The sequence below is a fragment of the Cnephaeus nilssonii genome (genome assembly GCF_951640355.1).
Source record: "Cnephaeus nilssonii genome assembly, chromosome: 5".
NCBI classification, from domain to species: domain Eukaryota; kingdom Metazoa; phylum Chordata; class Mammalia; order Chiroptera; family Vespertilionidae; genus Cnephaeus; species Cnephaeus nilssonii.
Window position 1 is genome coordinate 14,828,994 of NC_137076.1, and position 13,636 is coordinate 14,842,629.

At 58.5% G+C, this 13,636-nt stretch overlaps 1 protein-coding gene across 3 annotated transcripts in view; it reads left to right on the top strand.

The window, feature by feature from the left end:
* BIN3 (bridging integrator 3) overlaps positions 1-13,327 on the top strand; it is a 42,558-nt gene extending 29,231 nt beyond the window's left edge. Inside the window, exons 3-9 of one of the 3 annotated variants that reach the window (XM_079771854.1) lie at positions 969-1,009; positions 1,386-1,447; positions 2,601-2,737; positions 3,239-3,279; positions 9,593-9,734; positions 9,938-10,072; positions 12,594-13,327. In XM_079771854.1, coding sequence (XP_079627980.1) covers positions 969-1,009; positions 1,386-1,447; positions 2,601-2,737; positions 3,239-3,279; positions 9,593-9,734; positions 9,938-10,072; positions 12,594-12,740 — 705 coding nt within the window. In that variant the 3' untranslated portion in view covers positions 12,741-13,327. The other 2 variants (XM_079771855.1, XM_079771853.1) reach the window with 2 other exon arrangements.
* Positions 13,328-13,636: the final 309 nt, after the last annotated feature.

The following is a 13,636-nucleotide window of genomic DNA, read 5'->3' on the forward strand; positions in this document are numbered from 1 at the left end:
CCCCGCCTCTGTCCCCGTCACCTCCTCAGTACAGTGCAGGCCGTGGTGCGCCTGCCTCCTGGCTGAATTGGGGAAGCCCACATTGAGCGCTCCCTCAGTGAATGTAGCCAGGTTACCTCTCAGAGCCCCTCAGCCCAGAGGCTCCACACGGTGGCAGGGCCTGGTACTGCCTCTCTCCGTCCCCTGCTTTAGGCTCTGAGATGTCACTTACTCCGCAGGCCACGTGCCTGAGAGCCATGGCCGAGGCCCCTTTTTACGGGGGGACATTCAGCCGTGGAAGTGCAAGTCACTTTCTTGACCTCACCTGACATGTAGGCAGCAGAATAAGGTCCAGGACTCCACCCGTTCAATTTAAACATTGCTGGCACGGGAAATCTGTTCACTAAGTAATCAGGAAGTTAGGGAGTCTGGCCGGAGTCGGTAGTAATGGTATTTGTGTTTGGTACATCCCAGCACACGGAGCGTGGATACATGGTCTTTCTTGATCGACCCTGGACCTGGCAGGTAGGACCCGTGAGGAACCTCGGCCTGTGGCCATGGAGGTGACTTGCTCGGGCCTTACCTCAGAACTGCTAAGTGGCAGAGACAGAAGTGGAGTTCACACCCACCTTTGCCTCTGCCCACTGCTGCCTCCCCGGCTGAGCGTCAGTCCCATGGTGAGCAGCTTCCCTGTCCCCAGAGGGGAGGGTGAGAAGAGGGAACACCACGCAGCGCCCCACTCCCTGCGGTGGAAGAAGAGCCGCCGGTACTTGCCTGGCTGGAGGGGAGTCTCGCGCCCTAAATCAGACACTTAATTAATTTGGGAACACAGGGGTACTGTGTCGTTAATGACCTGCCGGTACCTGTGTGAACTGGACCGTGTTGTTTCTGCAGACTGGGGAGGGTGTGGAGGGAGTGTCTGGAGGCTGGCAGATTTTTTCCAAAGTGTTGTCATTTCTCTGATGATTGAGTTCTCTCTCTCATTACAGGTGGAGAGAGACTTTGAGAGGGAGTATGGAAAACTGCAGCAGTGAGTGTCACACCCCAAAAGGAAGGGGGCTGGGATCGGAGAATGGCAAGAGCCTTCTGCCAGGTCTCACTTCCCGCACGGTTTGTCTGCTTGCCCGTTGGTGGGTGCTCCTGTCACCACCCCAGGAGCCGGGAGCAGCTCACTTTGCCACCTGCCAAAAAGTCTCCCCCAGCTCATGGCTGTGTGACAGTCGTTAACTCGTAGCCTTTGGGTGCTTGGCCTCTTGCAGAGCTTAGAGTGGCCCTTCTGTCAGTGGCGAAGAGTCCTGGTGGGCATTCCAGAGGACCAAGTTGGGCCTCCCTCGGGTAGATGGGAAGGCAGGGGATTAAAGCCAGTTGGCGATGCCAGGTTCCAGGCCCGTGCCCTTGCCTTGCAGGCTGGAAGAGCAGACCAGGAAGCTGCAGAAGGACTTGAAGAAGAGCACCGATGCTGACCTGGGTAGGTGGCACATCCCCCGAGCTGGACTGGGCGGGGCACAGGTGGATGCCCTCCTCCCTCAGTCACCTTAGGGCTGGCTTTGAAGTTAGTGCACTTAGTAGATGTCCAACAGATGTCCCTGAGAAGTGGCCTGAGGTCAGTCTTCACTTAGCAGAGCCCCACTCTCCCCTTTCCCGGGCGTAGCAGCCGCCGCCGCCGCCGCCGCCGCCACCGCCACCACCACCACCACCACCACAGCCAGGTGCAGTGCTGGCTCCTACCAGCTGTGCCGCAGAGCCTCGGGCCAATGCGATCCAGAGAACGTGGGCACGTCTGAGCATGACAGCCCTCACTCCTGGCCCCTGGCGTCTCCAAACTATGTGTGCAGCAAGCCAAGGGGCTGCCTTTGGAGCCCGTCTGTTACTTGTTTTGAAGTTAGTTCTGAGTTACCTGGACGGCATCTTTCTTCATCGTTCCCCACTGCCTTTCCAGTAAGTGTGTCATTGAAACCAGGGGTTACCTAGCTACACCAAACCTGGCCTTCTTTTGTCAATAAAGTTTTATCGGAACACAGCCACGCCCATTCTTTAGGTATTGTTTGTGGAAAAGTTGAGTAGTTGCAACAGAAACCATATGGCCCTCCAAGCCTTGAATTCTGGACTCTGGCTCTTTGCAGTAAGTTTGCAGCCCCGCTGCAGCGTGCTGTGTTACCCTGGTCCCCCAAGCACACTGCACCTCCCAGCACCTGGAGAGGGCTTTGACAGGCATCGTCCTGGATTCCAGACTGACCGGATTAGAGTCCTTGCAGCTAGAAATCTGCATTTCTTTCAGCTTCCCACCCCGATGATTCTGTTATAACCCAGAGTTTGGAACATTGTCATTGCAGCAGGTAAAGCTGCCCAAAAGAATGATCTGAACCTAGGCCTGTGGCCATGGAGGTGACTTGCTCGGGCCTTGCCTCAGAACTGCTAAGTGGCAGATGATCCCGAATGTCAGATGATTAGGAATGAACATTGCCCAATAAGGACCAGTGTCTTATGCTCTGTGGTACTTAGTTGTTTGTGTGGCCTCTGGCCTTGGGTGCAGGACCCTGGACGCAGGGAAGACGGGAGCCCAATGACAAGGCTTGGAAGCCTGTCCCTGCACAAGTTCCCTGAACTCTGACTTCTCACAGCCATGTCCAAATCCGCTGTGAAGATATCCTTGGACCTGCTCTCCAATCCCCTCTGCGAACAAGACCAGGACTTTCTGAACATGGTGACCGCCCTGGACACGGCCATGAAACGGATGGACGCCTTCAACCAGGAAAAGGTGCCTGGGGTCGGGTCTCCCCCTTCTCGTGGCTTCTGTCTGGAGGAGCACCTACATGGAGTCCTTAACAGGGCTCAGGCTCCTCTCGGGCCCTCAGCCCTCCGAGGCCTGTGTGCTCTTTCCCGTGGCCTGCTCTCCGTGGCTGCCATGAGCTCACGTCACGCACAGTGAGGCCATGAGGGAGACGCAGGTCCACTCCGCCTGACTGGCCTCGCTGAGCAGGGCCATTGTGGGCCCTGGCAGACAGCGGCTGCAGGGTGGGAATGTATCGGGGACGAGGACAGGTGCTCCTGTTGCCCTTCAGGCTTCCTGGTCGCCATCTCTGCCTCGCCCAGCTGCAGTTAGGAGCGCCCACCCTGCCTGTCCTGTTGGGCCCTCTTCCCTCCAGGCTCTCGGAGTGCCCTGGCAGGTCTCCTTTCTCTTCTCAGGAGCCGGAGCCTCCCCTTTAGGAAGAGCCTGGCTCCCCCCAGTTTTGATGTCATTGGGTTTTTCTCCCGACAGGTGAACCAGATTCAAAAGACCGTGATTGAGCCCTTGAAAAAGTGAGTAGAGGTCATCTGGGGACTAGACTCAGGGCACTCCTTGGAAAGGCAGGTCAGCCGGTCCCCTGGGGACTGAATATCATTTCCAGCAGCCCGGCCTTAGGCTTGGGGTTGACGGGAAACCGACGGGGTCACCAGCTACACGATGTGCGCCCTGAGGTTGACCTGCTGGTAGCTCTAGAGAACCGGCCACTGCCCAGCGCTGTGATGGGGCATGTGAGCCTCCTCAGCAGCTGGTCTGTGCTCCGGTAGGTCTGCCATTTTCCCTTTGTTCCTGTCGGAGGACAGTGGGACAGAGCCTGCTGAGTTAAGCCAGCAGAGATCTTGGCGAGCCCTCAGCGGAGATGAGCAAGGCCTTTCATCTCCCAGCCGGATTGGGAGAGCAGCTGCCTGCAGCACTCGGCTTTTGAAATGTGGGGGTGGCCGCACATGGGGAAGGGCGCAGCCACGGGTTCCCGCCTGGGTAGGTCCCTCACTCATGACCTGTCAGGGTCAGAAATTCTTCTGTGAGACTCTTCTTCTGTCAGGCAGGCTCTGGTCCGCGATCAGACGGGCCTATTCCCTGGGTCCCCTAAGGGGGTGGGCATTGCCTTGAAGCTCCCGAATCACTTCATCTTCTTCCCTGGCCTCTCCCAGGCAGCCTCTGACCCAGAAAGGCCCCGCTCCGGCCGGCAGCTGCACCGCATTACCTCTCTGTGGTGGTCCCTGGCAGTGGCCTCCCCAGGGCCGGGTAATGAGGCTCTGCTAATTACCATCAGGCTGGATCATGGCCAGGAGGGAGCTGAGAGCAGGTTTTGATCCTCTGGCCCCTGGTGCTGAGGTTGTCAAGCTCCTCACTCCCTGTTCAGGTCCCTGGGGTGGGGCTCGGGAAAGCTTGTTCTAAGCAGGGCTGCCGGAGGCTCAGCCACGGTGGGGAGGCTGGGTCTGGCGTGGAAAGGGATTTCTCCCTGCACCCCTGCTCCTTCCCTGGGCCTCTGGCCCCTAACCCCTGCTCAGCCCCAGGTCACGGTCACATGAGCAGCTGGGTGCTGAGGAGGCCCAGGAGAGCGATATCAGGGCTCCCATTGCTTGTGGGTGCTGACCAGTCTCCAGACAAGGGTCCAGAGCTGGCTGGGAAGGACCAAGGGCAGAGCAGACCCTGCCCCTGGGGGTCTCAGGGGCTGCCACAGAGACTACCATGGGCACCCACGGCTGGCAGAGCTATGCAGGGGACACCAGCCCAGAGAACGGGGACTGGCTCCTGTCTCGATTTCACAACCAACGAGGCGGCCTTGAAATCTGATGCCTGGCTTCTGGAGCCGAGTGGAGAGAAGTCCCGGCTGCTTCCCACCACCCTAGCAGCCCACCACCTGCCAGGAAGGTGGGTGAGTGCGGAGGGGGCGGGCACCATCTCCGCAGCAGATCCGCTGACCTCTGCGTGAGCCCCTGGCTGGCTGGCTCTCGGGCTGGCTTCTGTGCATCTCGGGGCCGACATGCGATCTCCCCCAACCACATAAAACCGGCACTGCCTGTTGCCTCCTCTTGCCAGGAGAGACGCTCCCAGGGACCCCAGCACCGGAAACAGGAAACTGCAGCTTTCCTGTCCTCTGATGAGGAACATTGCCACATGGCCACCCACCGCCCCCAGCCTCCCCCAGGGGGCTCGGCCTCTAATCCCCCCAGTCCCTGGGCCATGCTCACATGGTCGGATGGGGATGCTTTCAATTTCCCTTTCCTGGTGGGTGGAAGATCCCGGCTGTGTGGGCACAGATTGAGGAATGGCAGGCATTCCCCACCAGGGCCGGCTGCTCCCAGCCCACCTCCCAGCCGGCCTCTTTCCGCCTCCCCTTTCCCTCCTCCCTCTCTCGCTGCCTCTTCACCCCAAGCTTACCCAGGGGAGGCACTTTGCTATGGAACCTTAGGACGGGCAAGAAACAGAGAGTCGCCGTGGGCAGAGCCTCAGCGAGTACCTGGTGTAGGCCTGGCCCGTTCTCGCATCTTGGAGGATGGATGTAGCTTAAGATCTAGTGCGGAAGCCATGATGGCCTTCTCAGGGAAATGGCTACTGTGGCACCTGCCACGTGGTGTGGAGCGGCCCTGCCTGCCCCGACCCAGCCCGTGACTTTGGCCAGGTCCTGTTCCTCTGGTCTGTTTTCCCTCCCGACCTTTTGGAATGGCATAGCCGATGCCCAGCAGCGGAGGGGCGTGTCAGGGCTGAAGTGGAAGTTGAGCCCTGTGTGCAGGACAAGACTCTCCCGGCCCTGCACAGAGCCTCCCTGGCCCCCTCACTACTGATGATGGGAGAGGGGCAGGAGCTACTGGTGATGGGAGAGGGGCAGGAGCTACTGGTGATGGGAGAGGGGCAGGAGCTACTGATGATGGGAGAGGGGCAGGAGCTACTGATGATGGGAGAGGGGCAGGAGTTACTGATGATGGGAGAGGGGCAGGAGTTACTGATGATGGGAGAGGGGCAGGAGTTACTGATGATGGGAGAGGGGCAGGAGCTACTGGTGATGGGAGAGGGGCAGGAGCTACTGGTGATGGGAGAGGGCAGGAGCTACTGGTGATGGGAGAGGGGCAGGAGTTACTGATGATGGGAGAGGGGCAGGAGTTACTGATGATGGGAGAGGGGCAGGAGTTACTGATGATGGGAGAGGGGCAGGAGTTACTGATGATGGGAGAGGGGCAGGAGCTACTGGTGATGGGAGAGGGCAGGAGCTACTGGTGATGGGAGAGGGGCAGGAGCTACTGGTGATGGGAGAGGGGCAGGAGCTACTGGTGATGGGAGAGGGGCAGGAGTTACAAATGATGGGAGAGGGGCAGGAGCTACTGGTGATGGGAGAGGGCAGGAGTTACTGATGATGGGAGAGGGGCAGGAGTTACTGATGATGGGAGAGGGGCAGGAGTTACTGATGATGGGAGAGGGGCAGGAGCTACTGGTGATGGGAGAGGGCAGGAGCTACTGGTGATGGGAGAGGGCAGGAGCTACTGGTGATGGGAGAGGGCAGGAGCTACTGGTGATGGGAGAGGGGCAGGAGTTACTGATGATGGGAGAGGGGCAGGAGTTACTGATGATGGGAGAGGGGCAGGAGTTACTGATGATGGGAGAGGGGCAGGAGCTACTGGTGATGGGAGAGGGCAGGAGCTACTGGTGATGGGAGAGGGCAGGAGCTACTGGTGATGGGAGAGGGGCAGGAGTTACTGATGATGGGAGAGGGGCAGGAGTTACTGATGATGGGAGAGGGGCAGGAGCTACTGGTGATGGGAGAGGGGCAGGAGCTACTGGTGATGGGAGAGGGGCAGGAGCTACTGGTGATGGGAGAGGGGCAGGAGTTACTGATGATGGGAGAGGGGCAGGAGTTACTGATGATGGGAGAGGGGCAGGAGCTACTGATGATGGGAGAGGGGCAGGAGCTACTGGTGATGGGAGAGGGGCAGGAGCTACTGGTGATGGGAGAGGGGCAGGAGCTACTGGTGATGGGAGAGGGGCAGGAGCTACTGGTGATGGGAGAGGGGCAGGAGCTACTGGTGATGGGAGAGGGGCAGGAGCTACTGATGATGGGAGAGGGGCAGGAGCTACTGGTGATGGGAGAGGGGCAGGAGCTGAGCAGAGGGTCCGACAGGCCCCGCCGTGGTTCGTTGTGGCTGCCCAGTAAAACTGCGAACTGCATCGCCCAGGGAGAGCGGGGCCCCGTCCTCGCCAGTGAAGCCATCAGGTTCCTGGGCCAGCCTGTCCTTGACTTCCCTCCGTGCTGACTTTCCTCCCTTGATCCAGAAGGTGGAGAGAGGAAAGCACCCCCATGGAGAGGGGGTCCTGCGGCCAATGAGCTCCTCTCCTCGCACAGCATCACGCTGTCTATAGGCCCCACACGTGGGCCGGCCAAGTCCGTTCTGCTGCCTCCAAGTGGAAGATGGGGAGGTGGGCCTCAGGGAGCAGTAGCCAGAGCCAGGGGTTACAAGATCCCCCACTCTTTTGTTAGCCACTCAGCACATACTGGCTGATCATTCCTGCCTGACCTTGGTTTCCCCACTTTAATGTGAGAAGCGTGACGCCCGCCATTATCCCTCAGGAGTCCCAAAGCCACCTGGGTGGAAAGTGACTAGTGATCCAGATACAGTGAACTAAGTCACGGAGCCTTCCGTGGCCTCCTGGTGTGACGGGCTCTGCTGTGGGAGGCAGAAGTCACGGGGAAGAGAGTTTCCTGGAGGGTCTGACAGCACCAGCACCCAGTTCCTCCTCACAGAGGACAGGTGGTCTTGCTGCCGCAGCTGCAGACACAGCCACTGAGGTTGCCTGGCGTTGCGTGGAAACCTGGACCCGCTGGGTCCCACCTTACTCACCCCTGGACAGCAGAGGCCCAGGCACTGGGGCCATCCAGGCAGCAGGCTGCTTCTAACTAGACAATCAGGGTGACTGCTGGTGGCCCCTTGTCCAGTGGGGTGGACAGGGAGGTGGCGTGTGGCTTCTCGGGCCCAACTGCATCTGCTCCCTCAGCTGCTGGTCACACTCCTCCCAGGAAGGGACGGGCATTATAGCAGCTGCCTGGGCCTAAAGCAATGAGTCTAGCCCCCCACCCGCCATGGGCTCACCTGTCCAGACCTCCCCGAGGGGACCCTTGGTCCTGGAGGTGGCTGGTTCCCCCAGCCATTTCCTGGGCACCTTACATCTTCTGCCTGGCAAATCAGTCGTTTAAAAGTATTAATTTGATTGATGTGTGAAAGGGCATGTGACTGAGGCTTCAGAGACGTTTGAATGGTCTTATCCACTTCTCATTTCGTTAGAGGCTGAGCCCTGCTGGACACCCCTTAAGTTAGAAGAATTCGTTTTAATCACCTTTCTCGAAGACAAGTCCTTTGTTTCATCAAAATCTACTGCCTGGTCCTAAAGCTTTGTTTAGTACGTTTAGTGCTTTGGTCAAGTTTACATTCTGTATTCTCCGGCAAAAGTATTCATTACTCTTGTGTCTCATGTACTCTTGGTTTGTTGAGGCATTTAAAAGCCAACTTCATGGTCACATCCCTTTGAGAGGCAGACTTGGAAACCCCTCTTCATGTGGCATCTGAACTTCCTAAAGACAACCCGTGCGCTCAGACGCCGTCCTGGCTGAGCGCAGTGCCAGGCTGAAGTCCGCAGCTGCCCGTCCCCATCTTTCCTCTCCTCTGGGATGCTCCAGGGAAACTGACTCTTCCCCTGGTCCTGCGTCACCTACTCAACCCGTATACCCACCACACTGTCATTTTCCTTTGTTGCGTGGCCACATCTCCACCGGCTGTGCAGTAGCACCTCCTGCCTCATGTCCTGCCCCATTCCGGAAATCCTGCCGGCAGGCTTGCCTGGCCGTGTCCAGCACTCCCTCGGAGACAGTCGTTTGTCAAGGGACATGCGGCATCCCTGCCTGGGATGAGTCCTGCCTGTGTCAGTCTCCATCATTGTCCTTCCCAGTTAGAGGTGACACAATCACCAGCGTGTGCCCACGGGGCCAAAAATGCCGAGGCGTCTGCTGCCGCCTTTCTGGGGGCCTGCTCCTCTGAGTCACCGTGAGGTAGGAGAGGTCCTTGAGTCATTTTCCTCAGACATCTGGCTGACAGTGTGGCCATTTCAGTGGTAGAACCAGAGGATCCCTGTTCTCCCTGTGGTCGGCTAGTAGGATAGGCCAGGAGTAGGGGCTTTTTGTTTGTTTTCGGGGCGGGGGGGATTTTGGCTTGTTAGAAACTTCTTTATTAAAAGTGGGATTTTTTATTATTAAAGGATAGTGGACATATGATATTCTCTCCTTTTCTGGTGTGAACATACTGCTGGGACGTGTATACAACTTATGAAGTGATCACCAGGAGTAGGTTTTGATTGCAATTCTGTCACCTGCTGGTGACATCTGGGGTGGTGGGAGGTGCCAGACAGAACTGGGACACTGGAGTTCTCTTCTGGACCATCACTTCCTCAGTGTGGCCTTGGACGTGTCATGTCTTCTCTCTGGCCTCAGTTTCTTCCATTTTTTAAAAGGAAGATGTTGGCCAGATGACTTCCCAGGAGCCTTCAGCACTGCCTGCCCGTTGCAGGTCTCTGTGGTGTGGGGCGGGGCATCAGAGGGGCCTGCGGGGGCTCAGTGGCAGCATAAGGGGCAGCATGGATCCATGACCCTCTGTGTCTTCCAGGCCAGTGGTGTGAGCCTTAGCCCTGGGTTCTTTCCCTGGCCTGACCCACAGGTTCTGTTCACAGCAGAACCCCAAGACCTAGAATAAGATCTGGCCCTCAGTAGGCACTCAGAGTGTGTTTCCGAGTGAATGCTGAGCTGCCAGCCCGCACGGGCTGCGTCCAACCCGACTGTGTCAGCAGGTTCGGCAGTGTCTTCCCGAGCCTCAACATGGCGGTGAAACGGCGGGAGCAGGCCCTGCAGGACTACAGGAGGCTGCAGGCCAAGGTGGAGAAGTACGAGGAAAAGGAGAAGACGGGGCCAGTGTTGGCCAAACTCCACCAGGTACCTGGAGAGTGGCGGGGGGTGCGCAGCGAGTCACATGGCACACATAGCAAGTTCCTCCCGTGCCTGGGGACCGACTCGGAGGCTGTAGGCCCAGAATACCCCCGTGCGTGCACACTCACACACACACACACACACCACCCCACCCCCAGCAGGGATGCTGGGCGGGCCTGTGAGAGCTGACAGCAGGGTCCTGTTCCCAGGCCCGCGAAGAGCTCCGGCCGGTGCGGGACGACTTTGAGGCCAAGAACAAGCAGCTCCTGGATGAGATGCCGCGCTTCTACAACAGCCGCCTCGACTACTTCCAGCCCAGCTTTGAGTCCCTGATCCGAGCACAGGTGAGCTGTCCCACGTGCCCCAGCGCAGCCCAACACTTTCCCTCAGACGGTCGTGGCTTTGTGGACACATCTCATGCCTGCCCCCACGCCACCCTCCCTGCCTCGGCACTGCCCGAGGGAAGGGAGCCAGGGGCCTCTGGCTGTTGGCTGGACTCCGTTTTGGTTTCTGCGTTGCTCTTTGGTTAATCCCAGCCTAGAACGAGGCTCTTCCCTCGAGTTCTCACGTTTCACTGCAAGAATCAGGAGGTTGCACCATCAGCACCTCACTCTGAGGGGCAGGTTCTTAGCCTGGTGTGCTTAGGAAGTCAGGGATAGAGGCCTAGGGGGTGAAGTCCCTTTTCTGAGGATCCTACATCCCCATTCCCACCCTAGTTACTCTTCCGTTGGCAGGAGACCACGGAGCATGGTGAACCCTGGGGAGAGCCACGCGCGGGGAACTGGCCGTGGTGCACCTGCCGGCAGGAAGACAGGCTGGGTGTGGGTGGAGGTGCACGGCGGAGCACCGGGCCAAGCAGTTAGAGGGTCGCCATGGGCCAACCCTGTGTCTCCCGCTACTCATGGGTGGGACACAGAGTGTGTGATGGGTGTAGCTGCTGCCCTCCTTGGCCCTTCACCTCCCATCCTTCAGGCCATTTGCAGGGATTAGTCCCCCCGTTTGTAAAAGACCAAAAGGTTGAGGTTCTAAAGCTAAGGGGTCACCTCCACGTGGGACCCCCCAGCTGACTGCAGATGTTCAGCACCCTTCCACCTTCCCACCTTCCCCACCAGGTAACAAAGCGGAAGGCTCAGCCCTCCCCATCTGCCTCCAGCTCACTTCTGCTCTTGGCCTGGGTATTTGGCGCCCTCCAGTGGACACTGTCATTCCTTGCAGAGTCCACGATCATAGGTGCCCAAGGAAAAGCCTGACTCCTATCTCAGTTCCTTGCAATTTTGGAGAACGCCAAACCCATGGGACTGGCACTTGGGATCAGGAACCCTGAGCAGGATTGATGTTGGAGCAGGGACTTGTTAGCAACCATGTCCTTGGTCACTAGGGGAAAATGAGGCAGAAAGCTAGCAAGCACAGGGGAGTGGGGCGCCCACACTTGCCTCAGAGCCCTGCTCAGTAAGTGAGGCCTTCCTTCCAGCAGCTTCGTCCTGGGCCTGGAGGAATGCACTTAAGGAGCCCTGTGTCTTCCCGCCTGCCCGCCCTCCTGCGCGGTCACCGCCTGTTCCAGCCCCAGCGCCTGCCCTGCCTCCCCCATCCCATTGCTCAGGGAGGACGCTCCAGGGTGTGAGGCTGTGGCGTGCCCAGATGGAGCAGTTCGGGAGCTCAGGATGCCCTGTCACCAGGCAGCGGGTGGCGGGGGTGTTGCTGCCTGCTTGGCACAGCTTCCCCCTCCCGAGGCTGCACTGCCATTAGTCACTGGAGAAGTGAGCATTCCTGGTGACTCAGCCACGCCATGCTGCTCTGGGGGAGGGGGCATCCCCCATGCTCCCAGCACTAGCCCAGGCCCCGTCCCCTGAGGTGACAGCGGGGGTGAGGGCCTTGATTTCGCTCCCCTCAGATCTGGCTGTGGGAGACACTTTCTTAGAAGCAGCTCAGCCAGGGCCCTGCCACTCAGCCTGGCCTTGCCAGCAACAGCACTGAAAATTTCTAAAGCAGTAGTTTCTTTTCCCCAAAGACAACGTGGAGCTGGAACTGGATAAAATGTAAGGGTTTTGAACAGTGTGGAATACATTCATGGAAATACTTTCATTTGTCACGAGGTGGAGACTGAGGCAAAAATGGCTCCTGCCCCCTCCCCTGGAAAAGCCCATCCTGGGCCTGCTTAGGCCCTGGGTCTAAGCAGCCCTCAGCCATTTGAGTTGCTGGTGGGTCCCCACTCCTCACATTCCCCCGCCTCATTCCTGTAAGCTTCCCATCACACACTGGGGCCTACTTAGAAGGAAATGTGGAAACGGCCTGGCCTGGGCCGAGCACCTTAGGCAAGCTTATCAATGAGATGAGTTGGGAAGGAACAGAAGGCTAAGAAGGAGTCACTATTCTCACCTTCTAAAGACCAATTCTCGGGGCTTTGGGAGCCTGCCATGCCCTCCCCATGAACAAAAGCCTCCAGCTCCTAGCTTCTGTAGAGCAGGGAGCCCCTCGTCACAGTGCCCACTCCCTGTCTCCCAGGACCTGCCAAGGGCCTTCCACCTCTCCCCAGCCCCAGCCTTGGACTGTGCTGTCTTCCTCCACCACCCAAAACACACACACACACACACCCCTGTGCTGCTCGGAGAGAAGGGCAGAGCCCCCGACTCCACCTCCCTGAGGATCTATTGCTTCCCTCACCTTTGACTTATTGCCACCCGAGGCAGTGGACGATGCTAAAGGGCTTCGGCAGTGGCTCACACCCCCCTGGTTGCTGTGCAGTTGAGAGATGGGCTGAGGGGAAGGGCAGCAGTTGAGGGAATAGGAACCAGCCCAGAGGGTACAGTGCTGTGGGGGTTTGGTGCCCGGAGTCCAGCCCCTGCTGACCTCCTGCCTCCCACTCAGGTCGTCTACTACTCTGAAATGCATAAGATCTTCGGAGACCTGACCCAACAGCTTGACCAGCCTGGCCACCCTGATGAGCAGCGGGAGCGGGAGAATGAAGCTAAACTGAACGAGCTCAGAGCCCTCTCTATTGTGGCTGATGACTGAGCCCCGCCCCTCGGGACACCCCTGGAACATAAGTCGGCTTCTCTAGTCTTTGCCCTTTTCAAGCTTAGGCTCAGGCATCAGCCAGCGAGAGGCCATCCCTGGGAGAAGGCCCCTCCCCTACCTCACCAGCCCTTTGGAATGAGCCTGGCACCTGGAGCCCCAAGCAGGCTGCTGACTCCCCACCCATAGCAGGAGCCTGCAGACAGGTAAGCAGCCTATAAGAACCTGAGAGGCTTTCTTATTTCCAGAAGAACCGTCCACAGTGCCTCCTGGTCCAGGGCCAGCGCAGGCTGCCCGCCTGCAGGGGACATGGGCTCCGTCAGCTCACCTGCGGTCTCGGCCTTGTGTGCATGGCTGGGATCACATCTACCTCCACAAGACCGTCCTGGGCACCCACCCACCCTGCTGCCTTCCCACTTCCTCCTTTCCTGGGAGAGGGCCGCAACACTGTCCTGAGAAGGAGTGCTGTGGTCCCCCAGCCTCGACAGGCCCCTCACTCCAGGCTCCCAGCACGACAAAGGCTGGCTTTTGTCCTTTCGGTCAAGTGCAGGGAAGATCCCGCCTTGTAGGCTCTCTAGGAAATGGATTCAACTCGTGTAAATCCAATCCTCAGGCCTCAAAGCAACAACAGTGGGTTTGTGTCTCACCTGAATATTTGGAATTTTTTTTTCCAGTAAAGTTTTCAATAAAATGTTCTTGTATTGTGCTGTAACTAAGGAAAGGAGGGGAGAGCCACCCCAGGTTTTTTTCAGGGTAATGCTACCCCCTGCTGAGCTGGTAATACCCATACAGCGTCCTCCTGACCAGCCAGCAGCCGCTGAGCACAAGGGGGCTTGCTCTCCTTGCTGCCCACCACCTTCTGGAGGCGACTACACCTCCATCCAGCAGAGGCTGGG